General features: G+C 42.3%; 1 protein-coding gene across 1 annotated transcript in view; it reads left to right on the plus strand.

Annotated features, from left to right (window-relative positions):
- LOC127529027 (uncharacterized) overlaps positions 1 to 13,407 on the plus strand; it is a 189,931-nt gene that overhangs the window by 142,788 nt on the left and 33,736 nt on the right. The window contains exon 6 of the mRNA XM_051931276.1: positions 8,766 to 8,881. Within this exon, the coding sequence (XP_051787236.1) occupies positions 8,766 to 8,881 (116 nt within the window). The remainder of the gene's footprint in view (positions 1 to 8,765; positions 8,882 to 13,407) is intronic.

Below are 13,407 nucleotides of genomic sequence, written 5' to 3' on the forward strand. Positions count from 1 at the left end.
TAAAATAATGCATTTGACATTCCAACAGATGGCACATCACAAACATTAGCATTGCTTTTAAGAATCATTTATCAAATAGCATATAACAGAAACATTAGAACAATCAGGACGACAAAAGGCCATTCAGCCCAACAAAGCTCACCAGTCCTATCCACTTAATTCTTATAAATAACATTGAGTTTTGAAAGTCCCTAAAGTCTTACTGTCCACCATGCTGCTAAGTAGCTTATTCCACGTGTCTATGGTCATCTGTGTAAAGAAAAACTTCCCAGTGTTTGTGCGAAATTTACCCTTAACAAGTTTCCAACTGTATCCATGAGTTCTTGATGAACTCATTTTAAAGTCACAGTCTCAATCCACTGGGCTAATTCCCTTCATAATTTTAAACACTTCAGTCAGGTCACCTCGTAATCTTCTTCTGCTTAAACTGAAAAGGCTCAGCTCTTTTAATCTTTCTTCATAATTCATCCCCTGTAGCCCTACAATCAGTCAAGTTGCTCTCCTCTGGACATTTTCTAGTGCTGTTATGTCCTTTTTGTAGCCCGGAGACCAAAACTTCTCCCAGTACTCCAGATGAGGCCTCACCGGTGTGTTATAGAGCTTGAGCAGAACCTCCTGTGACTTGTACTCCACACATCAAGGTGCTATATGACCTGACATTCTGTTAGCCTTCTTCATGGCTACAGAACACTGACTATAAGTTGATAGCCTAGATTCCACTACGACTCCTAAATCCTTGTCCTAAGGCGTACTCTTGATTTTCAAACCCACCCCCATTGTGTATTCAAACCTAACATTTTTACTTGTAATTCTTTACATTTATTGGCATTAAATTCCATCTGCCACAGATCTGCCCAAGCCTGTATGCTGTTCCAATCCTTCTGTGATGATATAACGGATTCCAAATTATCTGCTAATCCACCTATCTTGGTATCATCTGCAAATTTCACCAGCTTGTTATTTCTATTCCTATCCAAATCATTTACATATATTAAAAATAGCACTGACCCCTGTGGATCACCACTCTTAATATCTGCCAGTCCAGCCTATCACTGAATTGGACCACCTCAGCATTCGCTCCCTGAACAGTGACTAGACATGGAGGCGCTTTGTTGTGGCAAAAGTCAATAAGCAGTTCCTTAGTTTTGCTGATGGTAAGTTGCAGACAATTCTGTGTTCACCATGTGACTCCTCTGTATCATTCCCCTTATCGACACATCCCATAATTGCAGAATCGTCTGAGTAACATTTCTGCAAGTGACCTAACCTGCTGTTACATTTACTGTATAGTTGGCGGTGTGCAGAGTAAAGAGAAAAGGAGACAGGCCCGATTCTGGTGGTGCTCCAATGTTGCTTCTCAAAGTCCTTGAGCTGCACACATTGTCGTCTGCCCGACATGATAGTTCATCATCCAGGACAGCACAGGCTCACCCACCTCTTAACAGGGATGGCTGGATTATATGGAAGGCACCGGAGAAACCAAAAAACCTCCGAGTGGTGCTGCCATCATTATCCAGGTGAGAGTAAGCGTTGCGGATCCTCCACTCCAATAGGCGATATTTTAGTGGCAGTATGACGAGGACTAATGACAAATGGCTGAGATTCTCTCATCTGCCCTTCAGTCCTTTTATCACGCAGAGCTGCGCCACACTGACCACGAGGCTCGCTTCAGCATGGTGATTGATGTAATCGCTCTCCTCCCTTTAGCAGGCATTTTAAGAGAGAAATCAAAGCACTGCTTAGAAAACTCAACTGCATTCCATAGCACATCTTCTTTAAAACATTGCTCACCAAGCGATGGCTGATAAATCAATTGAATGGCAGCAGTGGAAGAAAAGTTTTCTACCCCATAGCTGCAAAGCCGTCACAGCGATGCTGTTTATAAGCTGCTGCGTGCCGTGAAGGGCTATTAATGCAGTGCGCACTCCGCACAGAGGGAGTTTTACATTTTACCAAGGAAACCCAGCCCAAGGATTTTTTTTTTTTACTTTTGTTTTTTTTTTTTGATCTTCAAACAAAAAAACTGCAAAAATCACTAAGGCCAGGGAGCTGTGAAGTCTCAGAAGTGAAATTTCCAATTCTTTTTAATGTATTTTTATAAAGCACACTTTCACACAGGAGTCCAATGTCCCACAAGTGAAGACAGCATGAAAATAAAACCTAAAATAACGTAATAGAAACCCAGTGTCCTAGACTGCAGAACCAGAGGAGCCAACCTGGCCTGGGCCTGTTCAGTGTTTAGCCTGTAATTAATAATATACCAGTGAATCTGAATTTGTTTCGCTTTTTGAAAAGAATTATATAACAAAGCCATTTTGAAACCAGTGAGATTCACACCATTGACTCATTAGGAATGTTGTTTAATATACTGTATGTAAAAACTTTCTCCCCCTTAGGTGTGTTTGCATATAATACGTGAAGCACCTATTGCGAAAGCCTCTGTCTGTCTGTCCACATGAAACAGTTCAGCCCACCAGTCCAGGCCAGGTCAGGTCAGGTCAGGTTGGGGAGCATGCACTGGTACAGCATGTTAGCGCACCCACCTGTAATCAGAATACAGAAGTTTAATATGTCACTGTGCAAATATTTTAAATCTGCTTTTCTTTTCTTTCTACTCATATGCACAGCTGAGCCAAATTCAGTAGAGGGGTCCAGCATTTAGAACTGCTAGGCAAAACATAGGACAAGACAGGTTAAGACAGCTTGGGGAACGTGCAGTCAGACTGACAACAGCTGTATACTATTTTTCGTCTGTCAGAGTTGGCATGACATTGGATCTTCCTTGGAACATTGCCCTGCACACCTTTGAAGCCGATGGACGGATGGGAAATACCGTCATCTGATCCGGAAAATCCTTCCAACGCAGCGACGAAAATGGCAGACTCTACACATCGGGTTCCCACTCCTAAACTGGGTTTTTGTCATGGCTTCCTCATCTGTTATGCCGTGTAAACCAAAGTTTTTTTCTCCTATGTGATTCCTTACCACCGTATCACTAAAGGAGGGGTATCGCCTTTTTATATTATATCTATACTTGACAAAAAGCCCGTTTCGAAAACGTAAGATGAAACAGGCACAAGTTTGTGTCAACAGTGTATGAAGAACAAATGATAAGTAATGAAGAAGTTGTTTTGTAATGATTGTAGTCCGCTTTACTCATTACTGTACAGGCTTGTACTGTTAGTTGATGAATTTTCCAGGCCTATAGTATAATATTGAATGATGAATGTTCCAGTACAATATGGAATAGTAATAAGTATAAGCACCACAAACCTGATATAGGTGTATTGAATGAATGCATAATTAGGCCTCGAGCTGTAGTCGAAATCGCCTTTCAGGCCTCTAGAGCTTTAATCGAAGTCGCCTTTCTCTTTGAATTTTCGCGTCCGTAAATCCGCCGCCTCTCGTGATGTCGGTCTCGTAAGGTTTTTCAGGCGGCTGCGCATTTGGCTTCGGACGTGCGCAGAAGGCAACTGCGCATTCGGCTTCGGACAGACGTGAGTGAGTAGGCTGGTGAATTATATATAAGATAGTTTCGGGTTATGTAACATGCCACAATTACAAAAAAACGTATTTCAACAAGGGAGCTAGCACCCCCTGCTGGATACACCACCACATGTGGGACTGGACTGCATGTCTGTTTGCCGCAGCCAGGTGTTACGTGGGCATCCCCTTGGCCTGGTCCTTAACAATGAGGGTCCTGTTGAGCCAGATCACCCTTGGGGAATCGCTTCACATGGCCGTAGTGCTGTATCTGACGCCTCCTCACAATGCAGGTAACGTGTCTCATTCGGGACTCCATTAGCGACCACTAATTTGACACAAAGTCAAACCAGCGGTACCCAAGAAGAGACACATTACCGAAGGAGTCCAGTCTTTGTTTCAGGTCACTGGGTATTATTCATGTTTCGCAACCATATAGCAAAACAGGAAGCACCAGGACACCATGGACCAATTTTGTCGAGATATGGCATACTTATTCTTCAAAGAAATTTGCGTAGAGAGTTCAGTTTCCATTCACAAATTTGTAAAATTAAAAAATTTCCCATTGAAAAGCATTGGCGAATTTGCAAACTCGTCTATCTTAAAAAGTGGAAACTTTCGATGTGGCTTCATCTAGGAGTTAGTTTACAGTTTTAAGTTTCACCTTGGGATCAGTTGCTTGAAGTTGTATATTTTGTAGATTTTCCTCTTTTACTTGTTTGAAAGCCGCTCGGATGCCCAGTGCCAGTCAGTCAAACACCATGTAGTCTGTGTGCGTGCGTGCAAAAACAGCTCTCACAGTAGCGCTTCCCCATCTGCTATAGGTAAGTTAACAAAAACAAAAAGTCACTTCTCTTGAAATAAAAAGAAACGGAAAAGCAGTTCTGTAAGCATAAATAGGACTTCTGGACTTCTCTAGCGCCTTCAACACCATCCAACCTCTGCTCCTTAGGGACAAGCTGACAGAGATGGGAGTAGATTCATACCTGGTGGCATGGATCGTGGACTATCTTACAGACAGACCTCAGTATGTGCGTCTCGGGAACTGCAGGTCTGACATTGTGGTCAGCAGCACAGGAGCGCCACAGGGGACTGTACTTTCTCCGGTCCTGTTCAGCCTATATATATCAGACCTCCAATACAACTCAGAGTCCTGCCATGTGCAAAAGTTCACTGACGACACAGCTATCGTGGGCTGCATCAGGATTGGGCAGGAGGAGGAGTAATCAAGGACTTTGTTAAATGGTGCAACTCAAACCACCTACACCTGAACACCAGCAAAACCAAGGAGCTGGTGGTGGATTTTAGGAGGACCAGGCCCCTCCTGGACCCCGTGATCATCAGAGGTGACTGTGTGCAGAGGGTGCAGGCCTATAAATACTTGGGAGTGCAGCTGGATGATAAACTGGACTGGACTGCCAATACTGATGCTCTTTGTAAGAGAGGACAGAGCTGACTATACTTCCTTAGAAGGCTGGCGTCCTTCAACATCTGCAATAAGATGCTGCAGATGTTCTATCAGACGGTTGTGGTGAGCGCCCTCTTCTACGCGGTGGTGTGCTGGGGAGGCAGCATAAAGAAGAAGGACACCTCACGCCTGGACAAACTGGTGAGGAAGGCAGGCTCTATTGTAAGCACGGAGCTGGACAGTTTGACATCTGTGGCAGAGCGACGGGCGCTGAGCAGACTCCTGTCAATCATGGAGAATCCACTGCATCCACTGAACAGGATCATCTCCAGACAGAGGAGCAGCTTCAGCGACAGACTGCTGTCACCGTCCTGCTCCACTGACAGACTGAGGAGATCGTTCCTCCACCACACTATGCGACTCTTCAGTTCCACCCAGGGGGGTAAACGTTAACATTATACAAAGTTATCGTCTGTTGTACCTGCATTGTTATCACTTTAATTTAATATTGTTTCTTTATCCGTATGCTGCTGCTGGAGTATGTGAATTTCCCCTTAGGGATAGATAGATAGATAGATAGATAGATAGATAGATAGATAGATAGATAGATAGATAGATAGATAGATAGATAGATAGATAGATAGATAGATAGATAGATAGATAGATAGGACTCTATCTATCTATCTATCTATCTATCTATCTATCTATCTATCTATCTATCTATCTATCTATCTATCTATCTATCTATCTATCTATCTATCTATCTATCTATCTAAATAATACTGAATTTTTGAATAATATGCAGATTATAATTGTAAAAATCAGATGTTATTAACATGCATCTAAATTGCATTTGAAGTAATTAATGACACCAGAAAGGTGCTGCTGCCCCTAACTGATATAAACAGTTGACAGGTTTAAAAATGGTCAGTGACATCTAGAGATTGGGGGCCTGCAGTTTGTTAAGCCCCTGATATACACAAACAATGTCAGCAAGCCCCTGATTTTCTCACCCATTGTTTGCCATTCGTCTTCCCTTTATACAATAAATGAGTTTGTTTCCAAGTTCTTACTTCTTTATATAATTTTAACGAATTACTGTGTGTTTTAACTAACATTAATAGCTAGAGGGGGAAATTTTTTCAGTTCCTTTTCTCCATCCTTAGGGTAATAATGATGCTAATTTTATGCTTGTGTTCGTCATTATGTATTAATGGATATTTTTCAATTGCTAATTATTGAATACTACTCTATTGGATGAAATTTCAAAAATATCTAAGAAAACTGAACAACATTGAGCGACCGACTCTCCACAATTAACACACACCAGTCGATGCCACTTTCACATCACTTGAATTGGAGTCTGCTGGGTATAAAAGTCATTGAGCCACCACAAGCCCCCTTGTGCTCCATTTCTAACACCATTGTTAAAGTGCTGTTAAAAAGCGCATATTTAATGTCTCCTGCTAACCCATGGAAATACATTGCATTATTACTTTTATTTTTAAATATGACTCATTGTAAAACTGTTTTTTAAACAAAAATGTGATAACTGACTCTTGGATGAAGTAAATAAAAAAATGAGAAATTCTCTTAACTTTTATATTGGGTAACTTAGTCGCCGAAACGCACCTGAATATTACGCTACGTGTCCATCGTCTAACTTGTTTGCTTCTTCTGCCACTTTGTAGATGTGCCGACACAGAGACTTCCATTCCTATTAGGCCTGAAGACTTAAACTGAGGCTGATGGGAGGACGCCTTAGTGCACTGTGCACGAACTCCGTTTAAATAGGAAGACGGCTGCTGAAGTGTTTTCTTATCTCACGCTTTAGAAGAGAAACAAATTTAAGCCTGTTTTGCAGAACTTGTATGGGAAGGGGAAAGCTCATCTTTTTTGTCTATCGCTACTTGTTTTATTTTGTAATGTCACATTTTACATAACTTGGGCACCAACAAGGACAGTGACGTTGTGATTAAATGTTGGTGATTGTGCAAATAAGAAATTCATTGTCCTCTGTATATGTGTCATTACAGTGGAGTGATGCCCGTCCAGGGATTGCTCCTGCTTTGTGCCCTATGCTTGCTGAGACCTTGCAAAGGATCAAGCAGTCTTAGAAAATGGTATGGCATGGTATGGTATATGTGACAATAAATCTAAAGTGAACTGATGTCAAAACATTTTTTGTCAAAGCAAAGCATTGTATTTTGGTAAAAACAAAAAATGCTATTGTCCATCTGTTGTCAACTTCCGGGCTCATCAGGGGTAAGGACTACCACTCCGGGACACGAGGGGGCACTTTCGCTGACCGTGTTGTCTCTTTAGCCACCCACAGCCTAGAGAAAGAACCCAGTGAGGGCAACAGACTCCACCACTTCTGGTTCAATGATTATAAAATTGAGACGCTCCCAACAGGGGTTGGCTCATGCCAGGACGAGCAGACCACCAGATGGAGCTCCAGCCTGATGTGTGTGACCAAAGCATTAATCTCAAAACCAGAACCTTCTAGGCAATATCGCCTTGCTTTTCTGTCATTTGCGCCATCGAGTGCCTGTTTATTTTTTTGGAATTTAGTTAGTCTCTCTATTATGAAAAGAAATCTTGGGAAGAGAGACGAGATGTGATTTTCTCGGAGAGACACTTTCAAGTCCTGCGAGACGAGAGATTGCATTAGCGCAAACAAGCAGAAATTATTACTCGGTGAAAAAACAGAACAGCGAAAAGAGATTGAATATATTGTACGGATTTAAACTTTAAGTCGGTGACTTGTAGATTGTCTAATTCGATTCTGACATTTTAATTCTATTTCATTTTAATTACTTTGTATCTAAGTGTGTCTTGTAATTCTTTCATGTTCCTCGAATTTTGTGGATGGATCCGCAGGGGTCGGTGATACTCATCCATAATAGTCAAGGGACTCTGTCTGATAAAGGCTGCTGGAAAGTGAAGTCCGGGCGATTCATTTCAATGTGCTCTGGTGTTTCTAGTGGTGTTTTAAGTGTTGTACTCCTTTGTCTCATTTTCTCATCCCATCTCATTTTCTGAAAGCACTTTTCCTGGTGAGGGTTGCAGTTAGCAGCAGGCCAAGCTGGTCAGCTCAGACTTTCCTGACTTCCCCAGTTACAAATTCCAAGTGTTCCCAAGCCAGCCAAGAGATACAATCCCTCCAACATGTCCTGGGTCTGCCACAGGGTCTCCACTGAGTAAGACGTGTCCGAAGCAGATCTAAGGGAGGGGGGACATCCTTACAACATGGCCAAATGAATTTGAGTGACTCTTTCGATTCGGACTCTACTTTGAGGCTCTCCTAAATTGCTGCTCTTCTTAACCCTATTATGGAGTGTCAGCTAAGCCACCCATTGAAGAAACCTCATTTCTGCCAGTTGTATTCTCAGTTTCATTTTTTCCAGTCACAACCCACAGCTCTTTATGCTTTTGCTTTGTCATTATTCATTATTGAGTGTAGATTGATGGGCAAAAATGACACATTTATCTGTTTAAAATGAAAATCTACAACACACTAAAATGTGCAGAAAGTGAAGGGGTCTGAATACTTTGTGAATCCACCATATGTGCTTATAGGGAGTGCCTCAGACCTGATCATAAGAGTTATCCCCCTCAAATCTGAGGTCGTAGTACTCTGGGGGAAAGGTTGTCTTGTTCCTTGCTGGTAAAATGTGAGCATATGTCCCGAATGGAGGAGTTCAAGTACTTTTGACAAGTGAGAGTTAAGGCGATTGTGAGATGGACTGACAAATTGGTGTCAAAGCAGTAGCCTAATAGATGTTGTCCCAAACTCTACTTGGAGAAGAATCAACAGTTGCAAACGTTCTGTCATAGTTTTAGTAATTACTTGGTTTTCCTTTCCTTTCAGATGTGTGGCTGGACAATTGCACCACTGAAGCTGGCGCATAGAATTAAACATCTCAAGGAGAGCTTCACTGAGAGGGGACGTATTCAGCTCTACGAGTTCCTAGATCTCCTCCCGCTGTGAGTTGAGCACTTTAAACTTTTATTGGCTATGATATTAAGTAACTATTGATGTTAAACAGCACATCAAAAAGACAGTTTCCCCTTGGGGATTAAAGACAGTTTTGATTTAATATACTTTGTTAATATCAGGTGATCTCAGATTTGTAATTAAAATGTTATTAAGCAGAAGCTAATTGTCATTGAAAGGATAAGTTTAAGTCATTCACCTGATGCTAAACATGTTTGAGCCCAGCTAGTATGAGGATGGGAGACCATCTTAGGAAATGCTTGGGTTGCTGTCTGGAAGAGGTGTTGTTGAGGCTGGCAGAGGGGCATTTACCCTGTGGTCTGAATGTGGATTGCAGTGACACTGGGTTAAAATATGGGGCCGTCCTTCGGACAAGACATAAAATTGAGGTCCTGACTTTCTAATCTCATAAAAGATCCCTGGGCATCCCTCGTAAAGAGCAGGGAGTATCCTGATGGCCTGGCTAAATTGTCCTCCATGGTGTAGTCATTCTGGCCCCCTAATCATCATCTGTCTCTAATTGGCTGTCTCTCTCACCACTTCACCACCTAACACCTAATGTGTGGCGAGCATACCGGTGCAAAAATGGCTGCCGTCGCATCTTCCTGGTGGGTGCTACACATCAGTGGTGATCGAAGTGGCACCCCACTCACTGAAGATCTTGGAGTAGTGACATAAGTGCTATATAAATGTAAAGAATTATTATTATTTGTTTAGTATTTTTCAAGGCAAAGTTATTTCTTCACAATAATGATATACTGGTCAAATTCTGTTAGAAGAAATTGCTCGGGACTTAAAAATTATTATAACGGGGATTTTGTTACAATGGAATTGAAAAATAGCTTGGACTGTTGGCACATACCAAACTTGATGGCAATGTCTGTTTTCTTCTTGCTAATGTCAATAGCAGTGTGAAGTTCCAATTTTTTATTTACTTGTTTTCTACGGCGCTCCTCAGGGTCCATTGCTCATACCCCTTAACTTTTTCATAAACGGTGCCCCTCCGGTGACGTCGCCTAACGGATTGACCAGCTCCCTCCACCTGCCGGCTCTTCTTTTGTAAGTCACCCCTTTACGGACCTGAAAACGTTTCACATAATCAGACCATGATGAAAAATTTGAGGAAATGAAGGTTACATTTGTAAATAAGAATTGTTGGATGTATAAATTTGCAAGCACAAATTTCAAAGATGCTTTCAAATGCAACAAATTTAAAGAAAAAAAAGGATTATGGTGTGCAGGCGTTCATTGGGTAAAATGTCAGTGAATTTATGAAATGCGTTGCAAACTGGTTGAGTATCATAAACACCCATTCAATACTTTTGCCGAAGGGTGAGCCCAAAACTGATCCTCAATCTTGTCACCATGCTCCTTGTAGTCTAACTGTACCTCGAGAATCCCGAAATTAAGTGACAGTCTCGAGCTGTGACGGACCTCCAGAGCTCCACAAGCACGAGTCAAAGTTGATTGACCGTTATTCCACTCCTACACATGGCCTGCAGTAACCCTTCTCGAGCTCTGCAGCTGCAAGAGTATAACTACCAAGTGACAGAAGTCACAAGTCTTGATGCTCCCACAGTCTCCTGGATCATGGATTACTTGGCCAACCGACAGCAGTTTGTGAGGCTTGGTGGTGACTGTGTGCCAGAAATGCTGACAGATTTCTTGCACAATACCCGCGCTACCATCTACTAGAATTTTTCAGATCACTCGCCCATCATTGGCTGCATTGGGTCTTGTTCAAAAAGTGGACGCCATTATACACCAGGGTTCAACTTTTAAGATTAGGTACCCTTACACAAGTTTAAGATTAGGCACTCTGGTGTACCTGGCCTTACCCCCACGAACCTTAAGATCAGGGTTTGTAGTAGGGTCAGGCCAGTCTAAGACAAACAGGAAGGACAATTTTAAGATTAGGTGTCTGCTTTTTGAACAAGACCCGCTGCATTAATAATGGAGATAAGTCAGAGTCCAGGAAAGTTGTGGAGTACTTTGCCTTGTGGTGCAGGGACAACAACCTGCAACTCAACATCAACAAGACAAAAGAGCTGGTGGTGGACTTCCGACGTGCTGAGGAGCCTCAGAGACCAGTCACCATTGTGAGATATGGCCGGCAGTTTGTCCCGGCCAATACCTCCAGGCCACCAGATGGAGCCCTCCCTACAACATGGAGGTGTCCCGAATTCCAGCAGGGCCTCATGGACATTGGAGTTTTAATGTACAGCCCTGCTGGATACCATGGGGGCCGCCAGCGGACGCTGCAGGGAGGCCCATGGACTTCTATTTGTCTTATAACCCGGAAGTACTTCCCAGTAGAGGGGACAGAGGCAATGACGTACTTCCGGGTTGAAGTGTTGCAAAGTCACATGGACAGAGAGAGAGAAAACACTTCTGGGTCAAGGACTACAAAGGACTATGGGAAACCCCAGCAGATCGAGCCGAGTTGGGAGGAAGGGTGACTGAGCTGCTGGGAGGTGTGGAGGATTATGATTATTGTTATTATTTTTTATTTATTAAGTATAGTAGAGGTGGAGGGTGCTTTGTGCACATTTATTATTATAATAAATTCATATTGGACTTTTATCTGGTGTCTGGCGTCTGATCTGAGGGTTCAAGGGGACGACAGCGCCCCCTATCTGTCACACCATCCAGGGTGAGGATGTGGAAGTGGTGCAGTGCCCAGAGGTCCATGTAAACAGCAGCCTGGACTGGGTCTGACAAAGCAAGAAGTGCCAGAGCAGACTGTACTTGCTAAGGAGGCTAAGGCCTTTTGATATGCAAGTAGAAATGTCGTACCAGTCCTTAGTAGCCAGTGTGGTGGTCTACACCGTGGTCTCCTGGGAAGCAACTTGAGCTCAAAAGTTGGCAAAATTGGATGTCATCATGAAAAATCCCCTCCAGGAGGCGCTCTCTCGGAGCACATTTAGCCACAGGCTCATTCCACCACGGTGTGCTAAGGAGCATCTCTGGGGGTCCTTTCTGCCCACTGCTATCAGGCAATTCAGTGCTTCCACCTAATGTACTCATTAAGTTCATTTTTATTTATCGAATTAATTATTTATTTGTCAGTTGATTGATTGGCTGTATTATTTGCCCCCGTGAGTCCGTATTCTTTTTTTTTTTTTTTTTAATGTTTCTTCTGCTGTAGGCATTTGAATTTCACCCTGGGATTAATAAAGTTTATCTATAACTGTCTGTTCAGTGGAGCTCCTGATTCGCGATTTTTGTGCCAAGTACAGAAGAAATGTGTGTGTTATGCTGCTTTTATTTTAATGAAAAATGACTTTGGTGCAGTGAATTTTGCAGATAAAACAGACTTCACTGGAATGAGTTTTTTTTTTTTTTTAAACATTGGGAAATTGGCCAGGACCAAAACAAAAAAATGTTTGTTAGAACTAGTTAACAAATTTGGAACTAATAAGTAATTTTACCTGTATACTAAATTGACTTAAGGAATTACATTTTGAAGTGAGACATCTACAGTATAACAAAACACTAATGTCTGTGTTTCTAGTCCCTCAGAGCCATCTGATTGGTCAGTTTGGCTTTGGTGACAACTAAAGAAGAAGGGTGAGAGTGAGATGCGCAAGAAGGAGTAAAGGCGCTCTGAGAGAGTCACCTTCAACAACATAAGTTTAAAACCGGACAGGCGGTGAGAAAACTGCCTTGAAAATAACGACAAGAGTCTGAGAAGCCAGGCCTTACCGCAGGGGTGGGCCGCATCGGTCCTGGAGGGCCACAGTGGCTGCAGGTTTTTCTTCCAACCCAGTTTCTTAATGAGGAGTCATTTATTGCTGATGAAGCACTTATTGCTCAAGTGACATTTTGATGCTTCATTTTAGTGGTCCCGCTTGTTAAGGTTCCCCATCCTTAATTGTTTATTTCCACCTTAAGCAGCTGTTTTTAATGGCTCATTATTAGCAATTAGATGCAAAAGACAAAAGAGATAGCAGTTCTCCACCTAATTTGTTTTCCATTTACACTGCTGTGTGGATTCATCAGGCACAGACATAGAAAAATATGACAGACTGAAAATGATCCGTTTTAGGCTTCAAATTATTTGGATGATATCAGTGAAAAGGAAAACATCTTTGATATTAGAACCTAACAGTGCAGAATAACAAACCATACAATCAAGTAATGTCTGAGATTAGCAAGGATTGGTTTCTAATTAAGCAATTGGGTTGGAACGAAAACTTGCAGCCACTGCGGCCCTCCAGGACCGACATTGCCCACCCCTCCTTTACAAGAACGAGCTTGAGTGCCAGTGAAGAGACCTTCACACACAAGTAAATACAGAGGAAAGGCACTGAAGGTACATACAGTGCAAGAAAGAGCACATTTTTAACAATTATTTGTTTACTAGACAAAGAGCCCGTTTCGACAACGTAAGATGAAACGGGCACGAGTTTGTGTCAGCAGTGGATGAAGAACAAATGATAAGTAATGAAGAAGTTGTTTTGTAATTATTGTAGTCCGCTTTACTCATTACTGTACAGGCTTGTACTGTTGATGA

Source organism: Erpetoichthys calabaricus, chromosome 8, assembly GCF_900747795.2.
Source record: "Erpetoichthys calabaricus chromosome 8, fErpCal1.3, whole genome shotgun sequence".
NCBI lineage: Eukaryota > Metazoa > Chordata > Cladistia > Polypteriformes > Polypteridae > Erpetoichthys > Erpetoichthys calabaricus.